The 27,601-nt window shown below is 43.7% G+C and overlaps 2 protein-coding genes and 1 long non-coding RNA gene across 3 annotated transcripts; all 3 read right to left on the reverse strand.

Annotated features, from left to right (window-relative positions):
• Positions 1–880: 880 nt before the first annotated feature.
• On the reverse strand, positions 881–17,445 carry LOC123484679 (oocyte zinc finger protein XlCOF20-like). The gene is made up of 3 exons (XM_045215244.1): positions 16,493–17,445; positions 6,946–7,047; positions 881–1,012 (listed from the first exon to the last, which is right to left on the reverse strand). The coding sequence occupies exons 1-3, from the start codon at positions 17,081–17,083 to the stop codon at positions 881–883; spliced, it is 825 nt and encodes a 274-aa protein (XP_045071179.1). The 5' UTR covers positions 17,084–17,445.
• LOC123484674 lies at positions 7,585–8,393 on the reverse strand. The gene is made up of 3 exons (XR_006658630.1): positions 8,352–8,393; positions 7,872–7,983; positions 7,585–7,660 (listed from the first exon to the last, which is right to left on the reverse strand). It is a non-coding gene; the product is annotated as an uncharacterized LOC123484674 (long non-coding RNA).
• Positions 17,446–23,778: 6,333 nt separating the features above from the next.
• Positions 23,779–25,284, reverse strand: LOC123484673 (zinc finger and SCAN domain-containing protein 21-like). The gene is made up of 2 exons (XM_045215239.1): positions 25,261–25,284; positions 23,779–25,132 (listed from the first exon to the last, which is right to left on the reverse strand). The coding sequence occupies exons 1-2, from the start codon at positions 25,271–25,273 to the stop codon at positions 24,171–24,173; spliced, it is 975 nt and encodes a 324-aa protein (XP_045071174.1). The 5' UTR covers positions 25,274–25,284; the 3' UTR covers positions 23,779–24,170.
• Positions 25,285–27,601: the final 2,317 nt, after the last annotated feature.

Genomic DNA, 27,601 nt, shown 5'->3' on the forward strand with positions numbered 1-27,601 from the left:
TTACCCCAAGACACTTCACATGATAACTATAATATGTCAGCTAAAGAATGGTTCCCAGATATCCCCTGTGTACATCTCAAGCCACACTGCTACACATTTTTCCCGTTGTGGACACTCTTATGTCTAGTAAGGTTAGTCAGGAAGGAGAAGCTCTTGTAACATAGTTTGCACTTGAAGGGCCTCTCCTTGGTGTGAACGGTCTGGTGCTCCTTTAAATAGTTTGCCCTAGCGAAGCACTCCCACACGTGGGGCAGGAATAGGGCTTGTCGGCGTCCGTACTAATGCTCGGCCTCTCACGTTGTGATCCAAGACACCAGAGGAGATAGAAGCACGAGCCACTGCCCTCAGGTGATTAGTCTTTGAGCTCCCTCCTAGACCTCTAGCCATTGTTTGGGTGTTGTTGGGATTGTGTGCTGTGTTATAGGCTAGGTACCTCTTCTGATGAACGCCCATCCTGACCCTGTCTGTACTCATGGGGTAACCATGACCAGGAAAGCTAGACCCAGGTTGAGGCCGTCGATGAACCCAGTCACCAGGCTTTAGAAGAGACTCTGAAGAAGAAGACAGACTTGCTGATAGACTACCACCATGGGGCTCTCCCACTGCTCTCTGTGAAGGCTGAAGCCCAGGGTAACCTGCTCTGTTCATCATGGATACTGTGGTGTTTGTATCATAGGAACAGGAGGATCTATCTCTATCAGCCCCAGGTCCTGCTCCATCCCTGCACTGAGACTGTGAAGAGAAGGGTCTGGGCTGCTGACTGGAGCCTCTGTCTCTCTGATGACCACCAGGACTGAGGTTGTTCAGTCCACCTGTCCACAGGTTGTTTTCTGTGTGGTGGTGGAGTCTCTGTCCCTCGCGGTTGGGTCTTGGTTCCAACTCAAGAAGGAACCGCTGACGGCTCCTGATCCAGTGTCCTGATCCGGGGCCAGGGTTTCTGACCAGCCACTTCAGTGATCCAGTCTCTCCCGCCAGCAACACCGGAAATCAGCAGGTCCTCGTAGACTGCAGACTGTAAACACAAATTGTACAGAAGAGCATATAAAGATTTATATAAGAACATCTTTGCTGTACACACAGAAACATTATAGAAGGTTAACCACAGTCAAACCCATCTATAACACTGTGATTCAAGTACCTAACAATATGGCACCATTGGAGTATTATTATTATTTTTAATCCATATGTGTTGATTCAAGAATTAAGTATAATGTTTTGGTTCGACTGAGATAAGGGAAACTCAGTCCCTGCAATGATACAAAAATAACCAAGTCAGTCAGCACAGAGTCAATTTTGGTATTGTGTTGGTCTTCACAAAGTTCGCTGCTTCAGTGTTATGAGATATTTTTGTCAGATGTTACTATGGTATACTGAAGTATAATTACAAGCATTCCATAAGTGTCAAAGGCTTTTATTGACAATTACATTAAGTTTATGCAAAGAGTCAATATTTACAGTGTTGACCCTTCTTTTTCAAGACCTCTGCAATCCGCCCTGGCATGCTGTCAATTAACTTCTGGGCCACATCCTGACTGATGGTAGCCCATTCTTGCATAATCAATGCTTGGAGTTTGTCCGAATTTGTGGGGTTTTGTTTGTCCACCCACCTCTTGAGGATTGACCACAAGTTCTCAATGGGATTAAGGTCTGGGGAGTTTCCTGGCCATGGACCCAAAATGTTGATGTTTTGTTCCCCGAGCCACTTAGTTATCACTTTTGCCTTATGGCAAGGTGCTCCATCATGCTGGAAAAGGCATTGGTCGTCACCAAACTGTTCTTGGATGGTTGAGAGAAGTTGCTCTCGGAGGGATGTGTTGGTACCATTCTTTATTCATGGCTGTGTTCTTAGGCAAATTGTGAGTGAGCCCACTCCCTTGGCTGAGAAGCAACCCACACATGAATGGTCTCAGGATGCTTTACTGTCGGCATGACACAGGACTGATGGTAGCGCTCACCTTGTCTTCTCCGGACAAGGTGTTTTCCGGATGCCCCAAACATTCGAAAAGGGGACTCATCAGAGAAAATGACTTTACCCCAGTCCTCAGCAGTCCAATCCCTGTACCTTTTGCAGAATATCAGTCTGTCCCTGATGTTTTTCCTGGAGAGAAGTGGCTTCTTTGCTTCCCTTCTTGACACCAGGCCATCCTCCAAAAGTATTCACCTCACTGTGCGTGCAAATGCACTCACACCTGCCTGCTGCCATTCCTGAGCAAGCTCTGCACTGGTGGTGCCCCGATCCCGCAGCTGAATCAACTTTAGGAGACGGTCCTGGCACTTGCTGGACTTTCTTGGGCGCCTTGACGCCTTCTTCACAACAGTTGAACCCTCTCTCCTTGAAGTTCTTGATGATCCGATAAATGGTTGATTTAGGTGCAATCTTACAAGCAGCAATATCCTTGCCTGTGAAGCCCTTTTTGTGCAAAGCAATGATGACGGCATGTATTTCCTTGCAGGTAACCATGGTTAACAGAGGAAGAACAATGATTTCAAGCACCACCCTCCTTTTAAAGCTTCCAGTCTGTTATTCTAACTCAATCTGCATGACAGAGTGATCTCCAGCCTTGTCCTCGTCAACACTCTCACCTGTGTTAACGAGAGAATCACTGACATGATGGCAGCTGGTCCTTTTGTGGCAGGGCTGAAATGCAGTGGAATTGTTTTTTGGGGATTAAGTTCATTTTCATGACAAATAGGGACAATGGAATTAATTGCAATTCATCTGATCACTCTTCATGACATTCTGGAGTATATGCAAATTGCCATCATCAAAACTGAGGCAGCAGACTTTGTGAAAATGTGTATTTGTGTCATTCTCAAAACTTTTGACCACGACTGTACAGTACTTTTATTGTACAAAATATGTGTAGAATAATGTTTCTGACTATGGTAACACTTTACATTTCTGTAAATCTTGTGCCCTCACTTTAGAAAAGGTTCAACATTACATTACACACTACTTCCTGTCAAGTAAACATGAATTAAGGCACTATAATTTCCTCATTATAAAACACCAGCATCAAACAACAGGATAAGTTTTTCACTTTTCATCAGTGAAGCATTTTTACAGACACCATCACACCAACAATCACCATATCATCTACTCTACCTCATCATACTCATTCTTTCCTCAGTTCATCTCATCCAGTTCCCTACTTCATCCAAAACAAACAAAATTAACTACAAACAAACTAACTAGTACTACATTACATGTCACTATACACCAGGGTTTCAGTTAGGAAAATGTGGCGCTGGACATTTGACCGGCAGCATTTTACCTGACATTTTAGAAATGTACCAGACCCATATGCATTGGCTGCATAACCTGATTAGGGCATCCACCCACGGTGCTCAGAATGACAGAACATGCAACGAGGATGCAACTGCGTGCATCCTTCTTACTGAATTCCGATGCGCACTGTGAAGATGTACTTTTCCTCAGCCAACAAGACGAGTAACAAACAGCAAAAGTACTAGCCTATGTAAATCTTCGATCCCCCATTAGAAAGGTTTACCTATTCTAAACAGCATGGTCATTATACAGGTGCACCTTGTGCTGGGGACAATAAAAGGCCACTCTAAAATGTGCAACACAATGCCACAGATGTCTCAGGTTTTGAGGGAGCGTGCAATTGGCATGCTGACAGCAGGAATGTCCACCAGAGCTGTTGCCAGAGAATGTAATGTTCATTTCTCTACCATAAGCCGCCTCCAACGTCATTTTAGAGAATTTGGCAGTATGTCCAACCGGCCTCACAACCGCAGACCACGCGTATGGCATCGTGTGGGCGAGCGGTTTACTGATGTCAGCGTTGTGAACAGAGTGCCCCATGGTGGCGGTGGGGTTATGGTATGGGCAGGCCTAAGCTACGGACAACGAACACAATTGCATTTTATCGATGGCAATTTCAATGCACAAAGACACCGTGACGAGATCCTGAGGCCCATTGTTGTGCCATTCATCCGCCGCCATCACCTCATGTTTCAGATTGATAATGCACAGCCCCATGTTGCATGGATCTGTTCAAATTTCCTGGAAGCTCTTCTCTGAGCAGAGCTGGCAGGCCTATTGCCCTAGTGATTCCAGACTCCACACAGACACAGTGTGTAGCCTACACATGCTGCTCCAGAAGCAATACTGTTCTTCCTTCAGACAAGCATGCGGCAAAACTTTGTTCATTTGCACAATGTGTCTCGTTCACATTCGCTTGTAAATAACCAAATTCACCAAAAATGACATTCGGTAGCTCCTACCTATACAGTGGGGAAAAAAAGTATTTAGTCAGCCACCAATTGTTGAAGTTCTCCCACTTAAAAAGATGAGAGAGGCCTGTAATTTTCATCATAGGTACACGTCAACTATGACAGACAAAATTAGAAGAAAAAAAATCCAGAAAATCACATTGTAGGATTTTTAATGAATTTATTTGCAAATTATGGTGGAAAATAAGTATTTGGTCAATAACAAAAGTTTCTCAATACTTTGTTATATACCCTTTGTTGGCAATGACACAGGTCAAACGTTTTCTGTAAGTCTTCACAAGGTTTTCACACACTGTTGCTGGTATTTTGTCCCATTCCTCCATGCAGATCTCCTCTAGAGCAGTGATGTTTTGGGGCTGTCGCTGGTGCAACACGGACATTCAACTCCCTCCAAAGATTTTCTATGGGGTTGAGATCTGGAGACTGGCTAGGCCACTCCAGGACCTTGAAATGCTTCTACGAAGCCACTCCTTCGTTGCCGGGCGGTGTGTTTGGGATCATTGTCATGCTGAAAGACCCAGCCACGTTTCATCTTCAATGCCCTTGCTGATGGAAGGAGGTTTTCACTCAAAATCTCACGATACATGGCCCCATTCATTCTTTCCTTTACACGGATCAGTCGTTCCTGGTCCCTTTGCAGAAAACAGCCCCAAAGCATGATGTTTCCACCCCATGCTTCACAGTAGGTATGGTGTTCTTTGGATGCAACTCAGCATTCTTTGTCCTCCAAACACGACGAGTTGAGTTTTTACCAAAAAGTTCTATTTTGGTTTCATCTGACCATATGACATTCTCCCAATCCTCTTCTGGATCATCCAAATGCACTCTAGCTAACTTCAGACGGGCCTGGACATGTACTGGCTTAAGCAGGGGGACACGTCTGGCACTGCAGGATTTGAGTCCCTGGCGGCGTAGTGTGTTACTGATGGTAGGCTTTGTTACTTTGGTCCCAGCTCTCTGCAGGTCATTCACTAGGTCCCCCGTGTGGTTCTGAGATTTTGCTCATCGTTCTTCTGATCATTTTGACGACGGGGTGAGATCTTGCGTGGAGCCCCAGATCGAGGGAGATTATCAGTGGTCTTGTATGTCTTCCATTTCCTAATAATTGCTCCCCACAGTTGATTTCTTCAAACCAAGCTGCTTACCTATTGCAGATTCAGTCTTCCCAGCCTGGTGCAGGTCTACAATTTTGTTTCTGGTGTCCTTTGACAGCTCTTTGGTCTTGGCCATAGTGGAGTTTGGAGTGTGACTGTTTGAGGTTGTGGACAGGTGTCTTTTATACTGATAACAAGTTCAAACAGGTGCCATTAATACAGGTAACGAGTGGAGGACAGAGGAGCCTCTTAAAGAAGAAGTTACAGGTCTGTGAGAGCCAGAAATATTGCTTGTTTGTAGGTGACCAAATACTTAATTTCCACCATAATTAGCAAATAAATTCATTAAAAATCCTACAATGTGATTTTATGGATTTCTTTTCTCAATTTGTCTGTCATAGTTGACGGTACCTATGATGACAATTACAGGCCTCTCTCATCTTTTTAAGTGGGAGAACTTGCACAATTGGTGGCTGACTAAATACTTTTTTCCCCCACTGTATATGTATAACTATCTTTGCAATTAGTTTATTTAGTTTGTGATCGTTAGCATATTTAGTTAGCAGCCTCCATTGAAATTCTGGAAAGACACCAATGGGCTTTTGGCATCCCCTTGTGTACTAAGCCGGTAGTAACGTATATCTATATGCTATGAGAGAACAGTATAACGATATGAAAATATGGATACCGCCCAACCCTACAAAACATGCATCCTGTTTGCAACAAGGCACTAAAGTAATACTGCAAAAAATGTGGCAAAACAATTCACTTTTTGTCCTGAATACAAAGTGTTGTATTGGATTTGCCCCCAACATAACACTTACTGAGTACCACTCTCCATATTTTCAAGCATAGTGGTGGCTGCATCATGTTATGGGTATGCTTGTAATAGTTAAGGACTGGGGAATGGAATGGAGCTAAGCACAGTCAAAATCCTAGAGGAAAACCTGGTTCTAGCAATGCAACAAAATGCAAATGAATTACCTTTAGAATCCATACAATGTGATTTTCTGGATTCTTGTTTTAGATTCCGTCTCTCACAGTTGAAGTGTACCTATGATAAAGTTACAGACCTCTACATGCTTTGTAAGTAGGAAAACCTGCAAAATCGTTGTGCAGTGTATCAAATACTTGTCTCCCCACTGTATATATATAAAAAATGTATTCACTAACTGTAAGTCGCTCTGGATAAGAGCGTCTCTAAATGACTCAAAATGTAAATGTAACATGTATTGACTCAGGAGTGTGAATACTTACGTAAATTAGATATTTCTGTATTTCATTTTTAATAAATTAGCAAAAATGTCTAAGAACATTTCACTTTGTCATTATGGGGTTTTGTGTGTAGATGGGCGAGAGAGAAATCTATTTAATCCATTTTGAATTCAGGCTGTAACACAACAACGTTTTTAATAAGTATGAATACTTTCTTAAGGCACTGTATTTACATTGACTGGTATTTCAATCAATGAATAGGCAAAAAAAATCATGGTATATTTTTATTCTCCTGGACAATTTGCCTGCGCCAATTTTATTTAGCGGCTAAAGGTTGGCTATTACCAGCTAATGGAAACCCTGCTATACACTATACATGGGCCGTGTGCATTTTCTGCTGGTGTATCTTGAGGTAGCTCCTCTCTGAGAACCTCTTCCCACAGTGCATACAGGTGAACGGCCTCTCTCCCATGTGCATCTTCAGGTGCATCTTCAGCTGGTGCTTGTGGGAGAACCTCTTCTCACACTGGGGGCAGCTGTAGGGTTTCTCCCGTGTAGACTCTCTGGTGCCTCTTCAGGCTGGACGATTGTGAAAAACTGGCCCCGCAAAGGTGGCAGCCCAACGGTTTCTCTCCCGTATGCATCCTCTGGTGGATCTCTGGTTGATATTACTTGCTAGATATTGCTGCACTGTCGAACTAGAAGCACAAGCATTTCGCTACATTCGCAATAACATCTGCTAACCATGTGTATGTGACCAATACATTTGATTTGATTTGACCTGTTTGGGGAAACTGAAGGCTTTCCAACAGACCAAATCTACGCCTCACCCTGGTCTCAGCCAGTCTGTTGTCATGGAGACTAAGTTTGGTTGTTGTTTTGTGTTCGACTGTCTGTTTCTGGTTGTGGTTAACAGTGTTGTTCCCCAGCCCAGAGTTGAGGACGCTGTCCCATCCACTGACCTCCACTATGTCGCCTCTGGTCGTGGTCTGCTCGGTGACGTTGTCCCCTGGGCCCCTTGGCTGCATCCGTCTGGGTCTGGGAATCCAAGATGGTCGCCCAGTCTCCTCTATTAGCCTCTAGCCAATCACCTGCAGGAGGAGGTTACAAAATAGACTATACAAACATGGCAGAGAACTCTACATATGGAGTTAAAAAAAAAAAGTATATTACCTGGTGAAGTTCATACATTGTGTGTTTTTGATTTCATTTTATGAATGAAGAAAAAACAATAGCCAGGAGTATCACTATTCCTATTGAATATCTATTACTGTATGTAGGCTATATGTATTTCTCCCTTACCTTGCTCCCCCATCTTTAGTTCACTCAGCAGATCAATGCTCTCTGGTCCATCCTCTATCGTCTCCACTTTGACTAGCAGCAGATCAGGCTTCCCATCCTCCATGTCTACTGACTGTAAGAGACACAGAGTGAGATGATGTTGGATCAAGAAATCTGATATGAGCACCCTGCTATGGAGCATCTTCTGATTGGGCAATGAGGGATTGCTATGAGAGCTATGCAAACATGTTAGTTGATTTGATTGATACCTGACACTTTAATGGTTTGATAATTCAAAGGCATGGTCCCACACTTAAGACAAAAGACCTGGGCCCGTATCCACAAAGAGTCGAGGATCAGGTCCTCACCTGTCTACATAGTCTTATCCATTATGATCTAAAAGGCTAAACTGATCCTAGATCAGCACTCCTACTCTGAGAGGCTTTGTGGATACGGGACCTGACCTAATACCATTCAGACAGTAGTTCACAGTGGGCTCACCTCAGTGAGACTGTGTGTGGTCCTGTGCTGCTCAGCTGGTTCCTCAGGAGGAGGTGTAGTCTGATTGTCCTCCATGACCATGGTCCCCTCAGTGTTCCCCAGACCCTCCTCACACCCCTCTTTCACCAGCAGCACCTCTGGACCCTCCTCCTCCTGGAAGAGACCGGTGATACAGATTACACAGACACACACTCCCTCAGAGGTATGTACACACGCACACACAGATAATAAACACACTTTCAACATGGAGTGTTTACCCATCCCCACTACATTTGAGTCCTATACTGTAGTTACAGAATTACTTCATCATTGTACACCCGTAATGGTGGATATGATTGATTGATTTTATTTGTCCGTTTAAAAAATACATGAATACACACAGTACAAAGATTAAAAATAAAAAATAAAAACGTGACCGGAATTGCAGAATAAAGTCAGAGAACTATTTCCATTGTGGTCTCAATTTTTTTGACATAAATACATATACAATTACATACATAGACACATTACAGAGATACAGACCAAAACAAAGTTATACTGTTCACTCATTAGCCAGCTTTTGACATTCTTTTTAAAAAGTGTTTATGGTTGGTATGGCTTTGAGTTGCCGTGGTAGTTTGTTCCATTCAACAGCACCAGTATATACAAATGTGTTCTACCAGATAGACTATATTTTTAAAACAGTTCAGGTATATACAAATGTGTTCTACCAGATAGACTATATATTTAAAACAGTTAATATTAGATTATCTGGCTCTGGTATTATGCTGGTGGACATTTCTAACAAATGAAAAATTGTTGGATAGGTACTAGGGGCTGAGTCCATGATATCTCTGAGGACCAGACTAAGTTTAATTAATTAGACTATTCAAATGTTCGACCTCCAGATGAGTATGAGGGTGGAGTTTAAGTAACATTTTTACAAACTTATTTTGGCTGGTCTGTAGCTCATTCTTTAGATGTTTGGGGCTGCTGGTGAACCATGATGTGCAGGCATAATCAAAGTGACACTGGACTAGCGCACTTGCCAGAGCCTTTAGGGTGTCAATGTCATTTTGAGGTCTGAGCTAGGAATGACATTTTTTGGTTTATCTTTGTTAAGAAAGTATTCAGACCGCTTGACTTTTTCCACTTTGTTACATTACAGCCTTATTCTAAAGTGGATTAAATTGTTTTTTTTCCTTCATCAATCTATACACAATACCCCATAATGACAAAGCAAAAACAGGTTTTTATAAATTCTCCCCCGATTGCGCAGTTTGGCCGGGCGTCCAGCTCTAGGAAGAGTCTAGGTGGTTCCAAACTTCTTCCATTAAAGAATGATGGAGGCCACTGTGTTCTTGGGGACCTTCAATGCTGCAGAAATGTTTTGGTACCCTTACCCAGATCTGTGCCTCGACACAATCCTGTCTCGGAGCTCTACGGACAATTCCTTCAACCTCATGGCTTGGTTTTTGCTCTGACATGCACTGTCAACTGTGGGACCTTATATAGACAGGTGTGTGCCTTTCCAAATCATGTCCAATCAATTGAGTTTACCACAGGTGGACTCCAATCAAGTTGTAGCAACATCTAAAGGGATGATCAATGGAAACAGGATGCACCTGAGCTCAATTTCGAGTCTCATAGCAAAGAGTCTGAATACATATGTAAATAAGGTATATGTTGTTGTTTTTTATTACATTTGAAAAAATGTCTAAAAATCTGTTTTTGCTTTGTCATTACGGGGTATAGTGTGTAGATTGATGAGGAAAACAATTCATTTAATCAATTTTAGAATAAGGCTGTAATGTAACAAAATGTGGAAAAGGGGAAGGGGTCTGAATACTTTCCGAAAGCGCTGTATACTAAATAGTCTCAATGAAAAGTCCAATTTTGTATTTATTAAACATAAACAAATACACCCTATGAAAACCAGAAATACACTATATATACTAAAGTATTTGGACTCCTCTTCAAATTAGTGGATAATGCTATTTCAGCCACACCCGTTGCTGACTGGTGTATAAAATCGAGCACACAGCCATGCAATTTCCATAGACAAACATTGGCAGTAGAATGGCCTTACTGAAGAGCTCAGTGACTTTCAACGTGGCACCGTCATAGGATGCCACCTTTCCAACAAGTCAGATTGTCAAATTTCTGCTCTGCTAGAGCTGCCCGGTCAACTGTAAGTTCTGTAGGAGCAACAATGGCTCAGCCGCGAAGTGGTAGACCACACAAGCTCACAGAACGTGACCGGCGAGTGCTGAAGCGCGTAAAAATCGTATATTCTCGGTTGCAACACTCACTACAGAGTTCCAAACTGCCTCTGGAAGCAACGTCAGCACAATAACTGTTCATCGGGAGCTTCATGAAATGGGTTTCCATTGCCAAGCAGCCGCACACAAGCCTAAGATCACCATGCGCAATGCCAAGCGTTGGCTGGAGTGGTGTAAAGCTTGCCGCCATTGGACTCTGGAGCAGTGGAAAGCGTTCTCTGGAGTGATGAATCACGCTCCACCATCTGGCAGTCCGACGGACAAATCTGGGTTTGGCGGATGCCAGGAGTTTGGGGAAGGCCCTTTCCTGTTTAAGCATGACAATGCCCCAGTGCACAAAGCGAGGTCCATACAGAAATGGTTTGTCGAGATCGGTGTGGAAGAACTTGACTGGCCTGCACAGAGCCCTGACCTCAACTCCATCGAACCCGTGGGATGAATTGGAATGCCCAACATCGGTGCCCGACCTCACTAATGCATCTGGCTGAATGGAAGCAAGTCCCCGCAGCAATGTTCCAACATCTAGTGGAATGCCTTCCCAGAAGAGTGGAGGCTGTTATAGCAGCAAAGGGGGGACCAACTCCATATAAATGCCCATGATTGTGGGAATGAGATGTTCGATGAGCAGGTGTCCACATACTTTTGGTAATGTAGTGTAAGTCTCAACAAAAAATCTGCATAATAAACTACACTGTACAAAAATATAAAATAAACATGTAAAGTGTTGGTCCTATGTTTCATGAGCTGAAATAAAGGATCTCAGAAATGTTCCATATGCGCAAAAGCTTATTTCCCTCAAATGTTGTGCACAAATGTGTTTACATCCCTGTTTGTGAGCATTTCTCCTTTGCCAAGATAATCCATCCACCTGACAGGTGTGGCATATCAAGAAGATGATTAAACAGCATCATTACACAGGTGCAACTTGTGCTGGTGTCAATAAAAGGCCACTCTAAAATGTGCAGTTTTGTCACACAACACAATGCCACAGATGCCGCATGTTTTGTGGGAGCATGCAACTGGCATGCTGATTGCAGGAATGTCCACCAGAGCTGTTGCCATGGAATTGAATGTTCATTTCTCTACCATAAGCCGCCTCCAACGTCGTTTTAGAGAATTTGGCAGTACGTCCAACCGGCCTCTCAACCGCTGACCACATGTAACCACGCCAGCCCAGGACCTCCACATCCGGCTTCTTCACCTGCGGCATCGTCTGAGACCAGCCACCGGACAACTGATGAAACTTTGGGTTTGCACAAACTGTATCAGGAAGCTCATCTGCATGCTTGTCGTCTTCACCAGGGTCTTGACCTGACTGCAGTTCGGCGTCGTAACCGACTTCAGTGGGCAAATGCTCACCTTCGATGGACACTGGCACGCTGGAGGTGTGCTTTTCACGGATGAATCCCGGTTTCAACTGTACCAGGCAGATGGCAGACAGCATGTACGGCGCCGTGTGGGCGAGTGTTTTGCTGATGTCAACAGTTGTGAACAGAGTGCCTCATGGTGGCGGTGGGGCTATAGTATGGGCAGGGATAAGCTACGGACAACGAACACAATTGCATTTTATCGATGGCAATTTGAATGCACAGAGATACCTTGACGAGACCCTGAGGCCCATTGTCGGTGCCATTCATTCGCCGCCATCACCACATTTCATTTCGCAAGGATCTGTACACAATTCCTGGAAGCTGAAAATGTCCAAGTTTTTCCATGGCCTGCATACTCTCCAGATGCATCACCCAATGAGCATGTATGTTTGGGATGCTCTGGATCGACGTGTACGACAGCGTATTCGAATTCCCCGCCAATATCCAGCAACTTCGCACAGCCATTGAAGAGGAGTGGGTTCACAGGCCACAATCAATAGCCTGATCAACGAAGGAGATGTGTCGCGCTGCATGAGGCAAATGGTGGTCACACCAGATACTGACTGGTTTCTGATCCACGCCCCTACTTTTTTTTTTTAAAGGTATCTGTTACCAACAGATGCATATCTGTATTCCCAGTCATGTGAAATCCATATTTTAGGGCCTCATTCAGGGCCTCATTTATTTATTTCAATTGACTGATTTGATTATATGAACTGTAACTCAGTAAACATTTTGAAATTGTTGCATGTTGTGTTCATATTTTTATTCAGTGTACAATACCTTTCTCATAAAAAGTGTCTTGGGGAAAAAAAAATAAGTAGTTGAATGAAAGTAATATGAAATAGGTAAAAACAATATGTAACAGATGTTTTATGTCTGGATGCAAAAATCTGTGTTTAAATAGATTTCACCTGCGTTCTAAATAAACAAACTGACATTTAATACATGGGTCCACTCAGTCTTCTAGTCTAGAATGCAGGAAGATACGGGTCAGTTCAAGAGGATGCTATGTTAAAACATATGTCATTATAAATCACATACAATTATTATATTAATCTGAACAATAGTATAGCCTTAATTAATATGCTTGTACTGGACAGTGTTGATGAAATACGAACGCAATAATAGGTGTGTTGGATAAATGACCAGCTCCTGACACTAATCATTAATTAATTCTGAATGAAATGTATTTGATGTCATTCTTCATTAGTGTAACCGCAATGTTCAGTTGATATGACAGATGCACTCACATTTGCACACACCAACAGTAGGGACATCTTATTGATCAAATATATGAAATATGGATTTGGGCTAATTCACCATCTGAGGAAAAGGAAATCTCAAATGCATTAGCTAGAACGCTAATAAAATATGCTGCTAGTTAGCAGTGTATTTGTTAATCTAACAGATAACCACTGTAAGTCTAAACCAAGCGGGTTCTAAGCTAACATATGGAATCGTTTTAAGATGATCATACTATGGATAATTTACCTATTTTAGGACCCCTTATAGGTATCAAAGAAAGAAAAAAATGTTTTTTTAAAATATTGAATTTGGCCTTTACTACTATAGCCCATATAAATGCATTGAATAACACATTCATAAATGGCAAAAAAGACAGTCAAAAAATAAATCATAAGAAACAAGGTTTTGAAGTGTCTGTCCTATATCTAGGAGATATAAGAAAGCTCAGGAAATATATATATTTTTACACATACAGTACCAGTCAAAAGTTTGGACACACCTACTCATTCAAGGGTTTTTCTTTATTAAATTTTTTTTTTACACTGTAGAATAATAGTGAAGACATCAAAACTATGAAATAACACATACAGTGGGGAAAAAAAGTATTTAATCAGCCACCAATTGTGCAAGTTCTCCCACTTAAAAAGATGAGAGAGGCCTGTAATTTTCATCATAGGTACACGTCAACTATGACAGACAAAATGAGGAAAAAAAATCCAGAAAGTCACATTGTAGGATTTTAATGAATTTATTTGCAAATTATGGTGGAAAATAAGTATTTGGTCAATAACAAAAGTTTCTCAATACTTTGTTATATGCCCTTTGTTGGCAATGACACAAGTCAAACGTTTTCTGTAAGTCTTCACAAGGTTTTCACACACTGTTGCTGGTATTTTGGCCCATTCCTCCATGCAGATCTCCTCTAGAGCAGTGATGTTTTGGGGCTGTCGCTGGGCAACACAGACTTTCAACTCCCTCCAAAGATTTTCTATGGGGTTGAGATCTGGAGACTGGCTAGGCCACTCCAGGACCTTGAAATGCTTCTTACGAAGCCACTCCTTCGTTGCCCGGGCGGTGTGTTTGGGATCATTGTCATGCTGAAAGACCCAGCCACGTTTCATCTTCAATGCCCTTGCTGATGGAAGGAGGTTTTCACTCAAAATCTCACGATACATGGCCCCATTCATTCTTTCCTTTACACGGATCAGTCGTCCTGGTCCCTTTGCAGAAAAAACAGCCCCAAAGCATGATGTTTCCACCCCCATGCTTCACAGTAGGTATGGTGTTCTTTGGATGCAACTCAGCATTCTTTGTCCTCCAAACACGACGAGTTGAGTTTTTACCAAAAAGTTCTATTTTGGTTTCATCTGACCATATGACATTCTCCCAATCCTCTTCCGGATCATCCAAATGCACTCTAGCAGACTTCAGACGGGCCTGGACATGTACTGGCTTAAGCAGGGGGGACACGTCTGTCACTGCAGGATTTGAGTCCCTGGCGGCGTAGTGTGTTACTGATGGTAGGCTTTGTTACTTTGGTCCCAGCTCTCTGCAGGTCATTCACTAGGTCCCCCGTGTGGTTCTGGGATTTTTGCTCACCGTTCTTGTGATCATTTTGACCCCACGGGGTGAGATCTTGCGTGGAGCCCCAGATCGAGGGAGATTATCAGTGGTCTTGTATGTCTTCCATTTCCTAATAATTGCTCCCACAGTTGATTTCTTCAAACCAAGCTGCTTACCTATTGCAGATTCAGTCTTCCCAGCCTGGTGCAGGTCTACAATTTTGTTTCTGGTGTCCTTTGACAGCTCTTTGGTCTTGGCCATAGTGGAGTTTGGAGTGTGACTGTTTGAGGTTGTGGACAGGTGTCTTTTATACTGATAACAAGTTCAAAGAGGTGCCATTAATACAGGTAACGAGTGGAGGACAGAGGAGCCTCTTAAAGAAGAAGTTACAGGTCTGTGAGAGCCAGAAATCTTGCTTGTTTGTAGGTGACCAAATACTTATTTTCCACCATAATTTGCAAATAAATTCATTAAAAATCCTACAATGTGATTTTCTGGAGAAAAAAATTCTCAATTTGTCTGTCATAGTTGACGTGTACCTATGATGAAAATTACAGGCCTCTCTCAGTGGGAGAACTTGCACAATTGGTGGCTGACTAAATACTTTTTTCCCCCACTGTATGCCACCTTTCACTGCAGATGAGGTAGTGCGACATAGGCGGATGCGGTGGATTGAGACGCATCCAATGCAAAAAAACATAAAAACTGACAGATTTTGATGGGGATTTTTTAAAAATGCTACTTAGATTGACGCACAGGTGTGCCAATCAACTCTAGGGGGTGATTTGATCATCTGAAGGCATGGTCCCACACTTAAAACAACATTTATCAATACCAGGGGCTGTATCCACAAAGCGTCCCAGAGTAGAAAATGAGTCGTAAGTGCTGAGAATGGAGACATTTTACTCCTACTCTTATGGGTAGAAATAAAACCTATGCATGAAGCTTCTTTAGTAATAAAAGTCCCACCTAGTCGACAGATACTTAGGAGACCTCATGAGCTGTCCTTAGCAGTTAACCTCCTAGAGTCGATGTCCGCGCCCCGCGAAAACCTAATTAGCATTATAACAAATTCCCCATCAAAATCTGTCTGTTTAAGCTAGATATATATATATTTTTGAATGGGCTGCATCTCAATCGACTCTAGGTTGTTAATGTAATGTCCTAAAAACTTTGCAGCATACCCAATGAATGAATTAAATTAAATATGAAAAAGTGGAACTTGAAATTGAATGTCATGGTCAATACACCTGTGTTTTCCAGAATGCAACACGTTTTTTTGTTGCTATTGCGAACTCTGCATATTATTCAAGTTAAATCATGAAGTGTTTGATGCAATTTTTGATTGCATTTCTGTCAGCGGGATTTGAGGGACACTAGAGCGCTGAGTACCAGGCCATTAGCAACTTAACGGCAGTAAGCAAGTTTGGTAGGCTACTAACGCTCATCAGCGCCATTCATTTACAGAGCGCAGTTTTGGAGTAGCCTAGATACCGTGACTCAACGGTCATGTGGAATTTGACTGCGGTCATGACTCATGACCGCCGGTGTGGCGGTAAAAAGATCACCGTAACAGCCCTAAGTACAGGCGAACAGCCTCTCTTCCGTGTGGACCTTCAGGTGCATCTTCAGCTGGTGCTGGTGGGAGAACCTCTTCTCACACTGGGGGGCAGCTGTAGGATTTCTCTCCTGTGTGGACCCTCTGGTGCCTCTTTAGGTTGCAAGCCTGGGCGAAGCGCATGTGACACTGGGTACAGCTGTAGGGTTTCTCCCCTGTGTGGACTCTCTGGTGGATCTCCACCTTCTGGAGGCAGCTGAAGCCTTTGTTACAGAACATGCAGAGGAACCGTTTCTCTTTACTATTGCCTGACGTGGCTCCCCCTCCCTGAGCCTGGGCTCTAGCCCTGTCGTTTGAGTTCAATACCTGATCAAAAAGGACACGGCCGTGTGAATCGGAAGGTGCCATAGTCGTGGACACTGGGTGGCGATCCCTAAGCGTGTGTAAAGGGGAGTGGGTTGCGACATTTGTATTTGTCTCTAAACTTTCCCTGTAATCCCAGAAGTCACTGGTGTTGACCTGCGAGTGTCCTTCTCCTAAGTTAGACTTGTCTACATTCCATGTCAAAGGAGCATCGCCCTCCACTTTCACAGTCACCTCATCTACGACCAGACCCTCCCCTTTCTTATCTAGGCATCCTTCAGAGTATACACCACTGCTGTACCGGTTCCAGTCCCCTCTCATTGGATTAGTCTGTGTATCTAAGCCCACAGGCATGTCAGCAGCTATCATCTCTGTCTCCGTAGCATATGAACAGGACGGATCATTGCCAGTCTGTAATGAGTCACCTAAATCCAGATGGGACAGAACCGTCGTCGGGCTACTGTAAAGTAAATACTCTGAACGGGGAGCAGGAGGACAGCCCAGTTGCCTCAGCCCCGTTATAGTCTCTGTCTTGAGGACGGCGTTCGGCGTTCCACTGACCTCCGTGATGCTGTGTCGGGTCCTGGGCGGTGCTGGGGTGGCGGTGGGGTCCTCCGTGACTACAGGGGGAGCTCCAGCCACTCCAGTCTGGATATCTCTGCAGTACCGTGGGTCCTCCTCTCCTTCAGACCTCTCCTGCTTGACCCCAGGACCTGCAGCCTCTGCATCTGCAGCCTGACACAAGAAGAGAGGAGGTTATTATCAGTACATGAGTTGAATTGGAAAACAATGTTGTACAGAAGTCTCACAAGTTCCACTATGGCAGATACATGAGGATGAACACTACCGGTCAAAGGTTTTAGAACACCTACTCATTCAAGGATTTTTCTTTATTTTTACTATTTTCTACATTGTAGAATAATAGTGAAGACATCAAAACTATGAAATAACACATATGGAATCATATTTTATATTTGAGATTCTTCAAATAGCCACCCTTTGCCTTGTTGACAGCTTTGCACACTTGGCATTCTCTCAACCAGCTTCATGAGGTAGTCACCTGGAATGCATTTCTATTAACAGGTGTGCCTTCTTAAAAGTTAATTTGTGGAATTTCTTTCCTTCTTAATGCGTTTGAGCCAATCAGTTGTGTTGTGACAAGGTAGGGGGGGTATACAGAAATAGCCCTATTTGGTCAAATACCAAGTCCATATTATGGCAAGAATAGCTCAAATAAGCAAAGAGAAACGACAGTCCATCATTACTTTAAGACATGAAGGTTAGTCAATACGGAAAATGTCAAGAACTTTGAACGTTTCTTCAAGTGCAGTCGCAAAAAACATCAAGCGCTATGATGAATCTGGCTCTCATGAGGACCGCCACAGGAATAGAAAACCAATAGTTATCTCTGCTGCAGAGGATAAGTTCATTAGAGTTACCAGCCCAAATAAATGCTTCACAGTTCAAGTAACAGACACATCTCAACATCAAATCTTCAGAGGGGACTATGTGAATCAGGCCTTCATGGTTGAATTGCTGCAAAGAAACCACTACTAATGGATACCAATAAGAAGAAGAGACCTGCTTGGGCCAAGAAACACGAGCAATGGATATTAGACTGGTGGAAATTTGAACTTTGATCTGGAGTCCAAATTTGAGATTTTTGGTTCCAACCGCTGTGTCTTTGTGAGACGCGTGTGGGTGAACGGATGATCTCCACATGTGTATTTCCCACCGTAAAGCATGGAGGAGGTGGTGTTATGGTGTGGGTGTGCTTTGCTGGTGACACGGTCTGTGATTAATTTAGAATTCAAGGCACACTTAACCAGCATGGCTACCACAGCATTCTACATCGATACGCCATCCCATCTGGTTTGGGCTTAGTGGGACTATCATTTGTTTTTCCACAGGACAATGACCCAACACACCTCCAGGCTGTGTAAGGGCTATTTTACCAAGAAGGAGAGTGATGGAGTGCTGCATCAGATGACCTGGCCTCCACAATCCCCTGACCTCAACCCAATTGAGGTGGTTTGGGATGAGTTGGACCGCAGATTGACGGAAAAGCAGCCAACAAGTGCTCAGCATATGTGGGAACTCCTTCAAGACTGTTGGAAAAGCATTCCAGGTGAAGCTGGTTGAGAGAATGCCAAGAGTATGCAAAGCTGTCATCATAGCAAAGGGTGGCTATTTGAAGATTCTCAAATATAAAATATACTTTGATTTGTTTAACACTTTTTTGTTTACTACATGATTCCATATGTGTTATTCCATAGTTTTGATGTCTTCACTATTATTCTACAATGTAATTTTTTTTTTTACAAATAATGAAAAACCTTTGAATGAATAGGGGTTCTAAAATGTTTGACTGGTAGTGTACGTGTAAGCAAGTGAATAGCTGAGGGAAGCCTTCCTGAAATAAACGGGCCACATTTGACGTACTGTAATTTATATGTAACATTATTACACTAACCTCTATCACGATAACGTGCTGGGTTGAGGTTCTACTCCCCTCATCAACAGTGATTGGTTGGTCATCTCTCCATGTATTGCGTCCTGCTGGCTTCACAAAGCTCCTGTGGCCTCCAGTGACATATCCTTCACCTGAGAGAATGGTTGGGGGGAAAGAGGTGGTTAGGTTAGGTACTGTCAATGCTCAATACTATATTGTAAAGTTTTGACACTGTCTAGAATTGGCAAGGATGTAAGGTAACATGTCACATGTATGGTAACACGTCACAATACTATTCATAGATCGATTGATTATGTTCCATGCATCATATTGTTTTCAATGAGTAAGTGATAGGAAATGCAGTAAGTCAAGACTATGATAGTGTCTTTGTGCAAGATTGCTAAGTAATCAGGCGAATTATTACATACAATCCAAAAACTGACCAAGACCCAACTCTGGTTAACCATTTGTGCTTAACACATGCGCAGAGGGTAACGGGCCTTCTGCAAAATGTACCTCTTGCCATTCCTCTGTATCGGTCGAGGATCTTGACACTATTGGGACGACTAGCAAGGGCGCGCTCCCGTGCCACCTTCAGTTCCAGTAACTGTAGTTTCCTCCGCAATGCCCTGCTTTCTTTCTGGCTTTGAGAAATTTCCATGCGAAACACTGCATAGTCGTCGTCTACGAGTTTACAGATTTCTGCAACGGCTGCATTCGCCAGCACCTCCATAATGGAGGCTATTTGAGTGTGAAAAACCATTACGTTACAGTTAGCCATTCTTAGTGACTAGCTAGCGTTAACATCTATCTACCAAGTCCTGTCTCCAACGCGAATTAAACACTGCCTGGTGTAAGTGTGTGATGCTGTGCAGTTAAATTTGTCATATTTTGAGTTCCAGGGTGTTAATAAACGTCTAAATAACAACAAAAATGCTAACGTTTAAACTGTTCTTGGTCACTGTTCACGTCCGTTTACTACTTCTTCGTGTGAATTTCCCGCAGACTAGACGCTGTGTTACCTATTGCTGCCTTCCACAGGTCGGAGTGCGGATCGCACATTTTGGTATTTTTTTTTTTTTTTTTTATTGCATCACCATTCAACCCTGCACCTATACACTATCCCCCAAAACCACCACCCCATCCTATTACTTTGGCCTTAAACGATCCTATCCCTTTTCTCGAAACTCCCTGTAGATCTTCTGCACTAAAATCTCACACCCAAATATTTCTCTGCTGCAGCAACTACCACATCTTCTGTGATTTCTGCTCCATCAGTGCAGTTGATCACCATGGCTATAAACACAAGAAATCCAACCTTACTAAAACTCATCCTCTCTGGGTGGCTCCCAGTGGAATCCCTTACCCTTGGACTATTGAAGCGTTATGGGTTCTAGGTGCGCAAGGATTAGCCGCTCAGATCGGAGAGGAGGCAGAGCGTCCACTAAGCTTGAATAACTGGGCCTGCTGGGAGCATATGTGGCCACATTATTATAGGTTGACTTGGGAGAATGATCCGCAACAAAGGCTAGCATTGAAGAGGTGGCAGGTTTCACCAGCGCTGCTCTCTACATCACTCAAGATTTGGCAGTCTGCACCGGCCGAGTGATGGCTACATTGGTCGTGACGCAGAGACACACCCTTGGCTCTCCATGACTTCCATCAGGGAGTCTGACAAGACCCCCTTGCTCAATACACCCATCTGCGAAAAGGACCTCTTCGGAGACACCATGACAAAGACCGCGGGAGGAAAAGAAGCAGCAAACACCGGCTCCCAAACAGCCTACCCCTGCCTCGACTTCTTCACGCCGGCCGAGAGCAGCAGCTCGTGGCCGAAACCGTGGAGAGCAGGTCCAAGACGCTCCTAGCGCCCCTGTGGAAGCCCGGTCGCCCCAACAGCGCCGCCGGCCGCCCAGCAGCCTCTCCAGAAGCCTAGATGGGTACCTGCGCCAATCTGGCAGAATGCTCCCCAAGGCTTTCAGAAGCGCCACCGAACCTGACTGGCGGAAAAGTGACCTGAATACGAACCTTTTCAAATAAAGAAAAAGACAACTTGTCTATCTCCCCGTTGTGGACACTCCTATGTCTGATAAGGTTAATCAGGAAGGAGAACCTCTTGTAACATAGTTTTCACTTGAAGGGCCTCTCCTTGGTGTGAACGGTCTGGTGCTTCTTCACATAGCTCGCCTCAGCGAAGCGCTTCCCACACGTGGGGCAGGCGTACGACTTGTCGCCGTCTGTCCTAATGCTCGGCCTCCCACGTTGTGACCCAATGACACCAGAGGAGGTAGAAGCAGGTGCCACCACTCTCAGGTGGTTAGTCTTTGAGCTCCCTCCTTGACCTCTAGCTATTGTTTGGGTGTTGTTGGGATTGTGTGCTGTGTTATAGGCTAGGTACAGTGAGGAAAAAAGTATTTAGTCAGCCACCAATTGTGCAAGTTCTACCACTTAAAAAAGATGAGAGAGGCCTGTAATTCTCATCATAGGTACACGTCAACTATGACAGACAAATTGAGGAAAAAAAATCCAGAAAATCACATTGTAGGATTTTTAATGAATTTATTTGCAAATTATGGTGGAAAATAAGTATTTGGTCACCTACAAACAAGCAAGATTTCTGGCTCTCACAGACCTGTAACTTCTTCTTTAAGAGGCTCCTCTGTCCTCCACTCGTTATCTGTATGAATGGCACCTGTTTGAACTTGTTATCAGTATAAAAGACACCTGTCCACAACCTCAAACAGTCACACTCCAAACTCCACTATGGCCAAGACCAAAGAGCTGTCAAAGGACACCAGAAACAACATTGTAGACCTGCACCAGGCTGGGAAGACTGAATCTGCAATAGGTAAGCAGCTTGGTTTGAAGAAATCAACTGTGGGAGCAATTATTAGGAAATGGAAGACATACAAGACCACTGATAATCTCCCTCGATCTGGGGCTCCACGCAAGATCTCACCCCGTGGGGTCAAAATGATCACAAGAACGGTGAGCAAAAATCCCAGAACCACACGGGGGGACCTAGTGAATGACCTACAGAGAGCTGGGACCAAAGTAACAAAGCCTACCATCAGTAACACACTACGCCGCCAGGGACTCAAATCCTGCAGTGCCAGACGTGTCCCCCTGCTTAAGCCAGTACATGTCCAGGCCCGTCTGAAGTTTGCTAGAGTGCATTTGGATGATCCAGAAGAGGATTGGGAGAATGTCATATGGTCAGATGAAACCAAAATATAACTTTTTGGTAAAAACTCAACTCGTCGTGTTTGGAGGACAAAGAATGCTGAGTTGCATCCAAAGAACACCATACCTACTGTGAAGCATGGGGGTGGAAACATCATGCTTTGGGGCTGTTTTTCTGCAAAGGGACCAGGACGACTGATCCGTGTAAAGGAAAGAATGAATGGGGCCATGTATCGTGAGATTTTGAGTGAAAACCTCCTTCCATCAGCAAGGGCATTGAAGATGAAACGTGGCTGGGTCTTTCAGCATGACAATGATCCCAAACACACCGCCCGGGCAACGAAGGAGTGGCTTCGTAAGAAGCATTTCAAGGTCCTGGAGTGGCCTAGCCAGTCTCTAGATCTCAACCCCATACAAAATCTTTGGAGGGAGTTGAAAGTCTGTGTTGCCCAGCGACAGCCCCAAAACATCACTGCTCTAGAGGAGATCTGCATGGAGGAATGGGCCAAAATACCAGCAACAGTGTGTGAAAACCTTGTGAAGACTTACAGAAAACGTTTGACCTGTGTCATTGCCAACAAAGGGTATATAACAAAGTATTGAGAAACTTTTGTTATTGACCAAATACTTATTTTCCACCATAATTTGCAAATAAATTCATTAAAAAATCCTACTATGTGATTTTCTGGATTTTTTCCTCTCAATTTGTCTGTCATAGTTGACGTGTACCTATGATTAAAATTACAGGCCTCTCTCATCTTTTTAAGTGGGAGAACTTGCACAATTGGTGGCTGACTAAATACTTTTTTTCCCCCACTGTACCTCTTGTGGTGAACGCTCATCCTGACCCTGTCTGTTTTGGTGGGGTAACCAGTAAGTAAGACTGCAGCCTCTGTCTGACCACCACCAGGATTGAGGTTGTTCAGTCCACCTGTCCACTGGTTGTGGTGGTGTCTCTGTACCTCGCGGTTGGGTCCTGGTTCCAACTCAGGAAGGAAAAGCGATGGCTACAGATCCATGGTACTGATCCAGGGTTTGGACCAGCCACCACAGAGGTCCACTCTCTCCCACCAGTAACACTAGATATCAGCAGGTCTTCATGGCGTGCAGACTGTAAACAAATATTGTACAGAAAAAGGTTTATATAAGAAAGTCTTTGCTGTACACACAGAAACATGACATTATGAAATGTTAACCACAGTCAAGCCCATCTCTAACTCTGTGATTCAAGTACCTAACTATATGGATCCATTGGAGTTTATTATTATAAAAATGTCCCTATGTGTTGATTCAAGAATTTAAGCATAATGTTTTGGTTCGACTGAGATAAGGGAAACTCAGTCCCTGCAATGACACAAATAACGAAGTCAGTCAGCACAGAGTACATTTTGATTTAATTTAAACAAAATGGTCATACACTCACATAACGTGAAGTACAGTACTTTTATTGCACAAAATGATACGTGACAAGTAAATCTGGTACCCTCGATTTGATAAAAATTCATTTTAGAATACTTTGGAAAAGGTTCATCATTACATTACAACAGCTTCACAATTTTATGTTAAGTAAACATGAATTAAGGCACTGACTATCCTTATCTCACTATAAAACACCTGTATCAACCTAAAGGGAATTAAGTTGTCACTCTTCATCAGTGAAGCATTTTTACAGACACCATCTCACCAACCATCACCATATCATCTACTCTGCCTCATCATACTCATTCTTTCCTCAGTTCACCTCATCCAGTTCCCTACTACATCCAAAACCAACAGAATTAACTACAAACTAACTAGTACTACATTACATGTCACTATACTCTATACATGGGCCGTGTGCATTTTCTGCTGGTGTATCCTGAGGTAGCTCCTTTCTGAGAACCTCTTCCCACAGTGCATACAGGCGAATGGCCTCTCTCCCGTGTGCATCTTCAGGTGCATCTTCAGCTGGTGCTTGTGGGAGAACCTCTTCTCACACTGGGGGCAGCTGTAGGGTTTCTCCCCTGTGTGGACCCTCTGGTGCCTCTTCAGCTTGGACAAGTGGGAGAAACTGGCCCCGCACAGGTGGCAGCCGAACGGTTTCTCCTCCGTGTGGATCCTCTGGTGGATCTCCACCTGTTTGGCGAAACTGAAGGCTTTCCCACAGAACGAACACTGGAAGCGCTTCTCTTTGCCACCAGATCTACTGATAGCGTTGCTACTACTATCATTTGTCAACGGGCTTGTGTAGCCATTTGGTGTTGAGGCACTGGCATTGTCTGAGGTCTGGTTTAACATTAGGAGAGTGTGAGGAGGACGAAGGCCAGGGAGTGTCTGTGTTGTCACAGGGTCCATGTTCCAGTTGATAGATCCTATAGAAGGCAGGCTGAAGGCAGCATCTGTTAGGGGGTTAACCTGAGGCGCCATCAGTCTCTCTGAATCACAAATATAGGAGCAGGACGGAGCATCACTAGCCACGTCTGTGTCTGTTCGCTCCTGCTGCATACGAACCTGGCCTCCCCGTCCCCGCAGACCAAATCTACGCCTCGCCTTGGTCTCAGCCAGTCTGTTGTCATAGAGATTAAGTTTGGTGGTTGTTTTGTGTTCCACTGTCTGTTTCTGGTTAACAGTGTTGTTCCCCAGCCCAGAGTTGAGGATGATGTCCCATCCACTGACCTCCACTATGTCGTCTCTGGACCTGGCCTGCTCAGTGATGTTGTCCCATGGGCCCTTGGCTGCACTGGATTGGGTCTGGGAATCCAAGATGGCCAACCAGTCTCCTCTGTTAGCCTCCAGCCAACCACCTGCAGGAGGAGGTTAGAAAATAAACTCTACATATGGAGTTTTTTTGTCAATTACCTGGTGAAGTCAATACATTGTGTTTTTGTATGTAAACACAAGTTGCTGTAGACTATATGTATTTCTCCCTTACCTTTCTCCCCCATCTTTAGTCCACTCAGCAGATCAATGCTCTCTGGTCCGTCTTCTATTGTCTCCTCTTTGACCAGCAGCAGATCAGGCTTCCCATTCTCCATGTCTACTGACTAAGAGATACAGAGTGAGAGGTTGTTGGATCAATAATCTGATATGAGCACCCTACTATGGAGCATCTTCTGATTGGGCAATGAGGGATTGCTTTGAGTACTATACACTATTTAATGGTGATATTTCAAAGGCATGGTCCCACACTTAAGACAAAATTAATCAAGACCTAGGCCTGTATCCTCAAAGTCTCAGAGTAGAAGTGCTGATCGAGGATCAGGTCCTCACCTGTCTATATAGTCTTATTCATTATGATCTAAAGGGCAAAACTGATCCTAGATCAGCACTCCTACTCTGAGAGGCTTTGTGGATACGGGCCCTGACCTAATACCATTCAGACAGTAGTTCACAGTGGCCTCACCTCAGTGAGTCTGTGTGTGGTCCTGTGCTGCTCAGCTGGTTCCTCTGTGGGTTCAGGAGGTGGTGTAGTCTGGTTGTCCTCCATGACCATGGTTCCCTCCTCCATGACCATGGTTCCCTCAGGGTTCCCCAGACCGTCCTCACACCCCTCCTCCTTCACCAGCAGCACCTCTGGACCCTCCTCCTCCTGGAAGTGACAGGTGATACAGATTACACAGACACTCCCTAAGGTACGTACAGTTGAAGTCGGAAGTTTACGTACACCTTAGCCTAATACATTGAAACTCAGTTTTTCACAATTCCTGACATTTAATCCTAGTACAAATTACCTGTCTTTGGTCAGTTAGGATCACCACTTTATTTTGAGAATGTGAAATGTCTGAATAATAGCAGAGAGAATGATTAATTTCAGCTTTTATTTTATTTCATTCCCAGTGGGTCAGAAGTTTACATTCACTCAATTAGTATTTGGTAGCATTGCCTTAAAATTGTTTAACTTGGGTCAAACGTTTTGGGTAGCCTTCCACAAGCTTCCCACAATAAGGTGGGTGAATTTTGGCCCATTCCTCCTGACAGAGCTGGTGTAACTGAGTTAGTTTGTAGGCCTCCTTGCTCGCACACGCTTTTTCATTTCCGACCACAATTTTCTATAGGATTGAGGTCAGGGCTTTGGGATGGCCACTCCAATACCTTGACTTTGTTGTCCTTAAGCCATTTTGCCACAACTTTGGAAGTATGCTTGGGGTCATTGTCCATTTGGAAGACCTATTTGCGACCAAGCTTTAACTTCCTGACTGATATCTTGAGATGTTGTTTCAATATATCCACCTAATTTTCCTTCCTCATGATGCCATCTATTTTGTGAAGTGCACCAGTCCCTCCTGCAGCAAAGCACCCCCACAGAATTATGCTGCCACCCCCGTGCTTCACGGTTGGGATGGTGTTTTTCGGCTTGCAACCACCCCCTTTTTCCTCCAAACGTAACGATGGTCATTATGGCCAAACAGTTCAATTTTTGTTTCATCAGACTAGACGACATTTCTCCAAAAAGTACGATCTTTGTCCCCATGTCCAGTTGCAAACCATAGCCTTTCAGGTTATGTCGATTTGCACTTTTCGCACCAAAGTACGTTCATCTCTAGGAGACAGAACGCTTCTCCTTCCTGAGCGGTATGACGGCTGTGTGGTCCCATGGTGTTTATAGTTGCGTACTATTGTTTGTACAGATGAACGTGGTACCTTCAGGCATTTGGAAATTGCTCCCAAGGATGAACCAGACTTGTGGAGGTCTACAATTCTTTTTCTGAGGTCTTGGCTGATTTCTTTTGATTTTCCCATGATGTCAAGCAGAGAGGCACTGAGTTTAACGGTAGGCCTTGAAATACATCCACAGGTACACCTCCAATTGACTCAAATGATGTCAATTAGCCTATCAGAAACTTCTAAAGCCATAACATAATTTCCTGCAATTTTCCAAGCAGTTTAAAGGCACCGTCAACTTAGTGTATGTAAACTTCTGACTCGCTGGAATTGTGATACAGTGAATTATAAGTGAAATAATCTGTCTGTAAACAATTGTTGGAAAAATTATTTGTGTCATGCACAAAGTAGATGTCCTAACCGACTTGCCAAAACTATAGTTTGTTAACAAGAAATGTGTGGAGTGGTTGAAAAACAAGTTTTAATGACTCCAACTTAAGTGTATGTAAACTTCTGACTTCAACTGTACACGCACACACAGATAAAACACTTTCAACATGGAGTGTTTACCCATCCCCACTACATTTGAGTCCTATACTGTAGTTACAGAATGACTTCATTGTTGTTAAACCCATCATGGTGGACATAAATATGATGTTGTGGGTAAAGAT

This window comes from Coregonus clupeaformis, unplaced genomic scaffold, assembly GCF_020615455.1.
Source record: "Coregonus clupeaformis isolate EN_2021a unplaced genomic scaffold, ASM2061545v1 scaf0402, whole genome shotgun sequence".
NCBI classification, from domain to species: Eukaryota; Metazoa; Chordata; class Actinopteri; order Salmoniformes; family Salmonidae; genus Coregonus; species Coregonus clupeaformis.